The 664-nt window shown below is 65.4% G+C and overlaps 1 protein-coding gene across 1 annotated transcript in view; it reads right to left on the bottom strand.

Annotated features, from left to right (window-relative positions):
- Irf2bp1 (interferon regulatory factor 2 binding protein 1) overlaps positions 1-664 on the bottom strand; it is a 2,216-nt gene continuing 1,552 nt past the window's right edge. Inside the window, exon 2 of the mRNA XM_013032584.1 lies at positions 1-662. Within this exon, the coding sequence (XP_012888038.1) occupies positions 391-662 (272 nt within the window). The 3' untranslated portion in view covers positions 1-390. The remainder of the gene's footprint in view (positions 663-664) is intronic.

The raw sequence follows: 664 nt of genomic DNA, 5'->3' as shown, positions 1-664 counted from the left end.
ATCTTTCCGTTTATTGAAGGAAGAGGAGGCAGGAGAGAGGGGAGAGGGCGGTGGAACGCTTTTGCTTCGTTTATAAAGAGCGCGTTTTCGGGAGGCCCCCTTCTCGAGGGGGAGCGGGGCGCCTTCTTCCCCCAACTACAAGCAGCAGCAAAGAAAAGCCAAGCCAAGGAGGGGAGAGGGGACACTGCACTGGAGGGGCCCGGGGAACCCCAAGCTTTCTTCCCCCCCCATCCCACCCCACAATGCATCTACTTCGGGGGGGGACCAGTGTGGGTGGAGGAAGGGGGGGTATGTACACGGGGGGGGGTGGCACTGGGTGTGGGGAATAATTTATCCGCAGCTGTGGCGGGGTTGGGGGGGACACCACGGGGGGGGGCGGGGGGCGGGGCCCTAGGGGTCCCGTTCTTTCTTGACCTTGATGTCTCCCGCCAGGATGGTGGCGATCTCGCCCTGCATGAAGGCCCAGGGCACCGAGGAGCCCACCAGGGGGCACTTGTCGCCGCTGGGGCAGTACACCTCTCCGGCGGGGCCCTGCGCCTTGATGAACTCTCGCGAGCACGGGAAGCAGAACTTGTGTCCGGGCACCGAGGGGCACTGGACGAAGTGGGTGTCTTCCAGGCGCTCGCGGCACAGGGTGCAGCACAGGGGGGCTCCGGGGGGAGCC

Source organism: Dipodomys ordii, unplaced genomic scaffold (genome assembly GCF_000151885.1).
Source record: "Dipodomys ordii isolate 6190 unplaced genomic scaffold, Dord_2.0 Scaffold156, whole genome shotgun sequence".
NCBI lineage: Eukaryota > Metazoa > Chordata > Mammalia > Rodentia > Heteromyidae > Dipodomys > Dipodomys ordii.
Note: the sequence above shows the minus strand (reverse complement) of the source record. Positions and strands in the feature narration are given on the sequence as shown.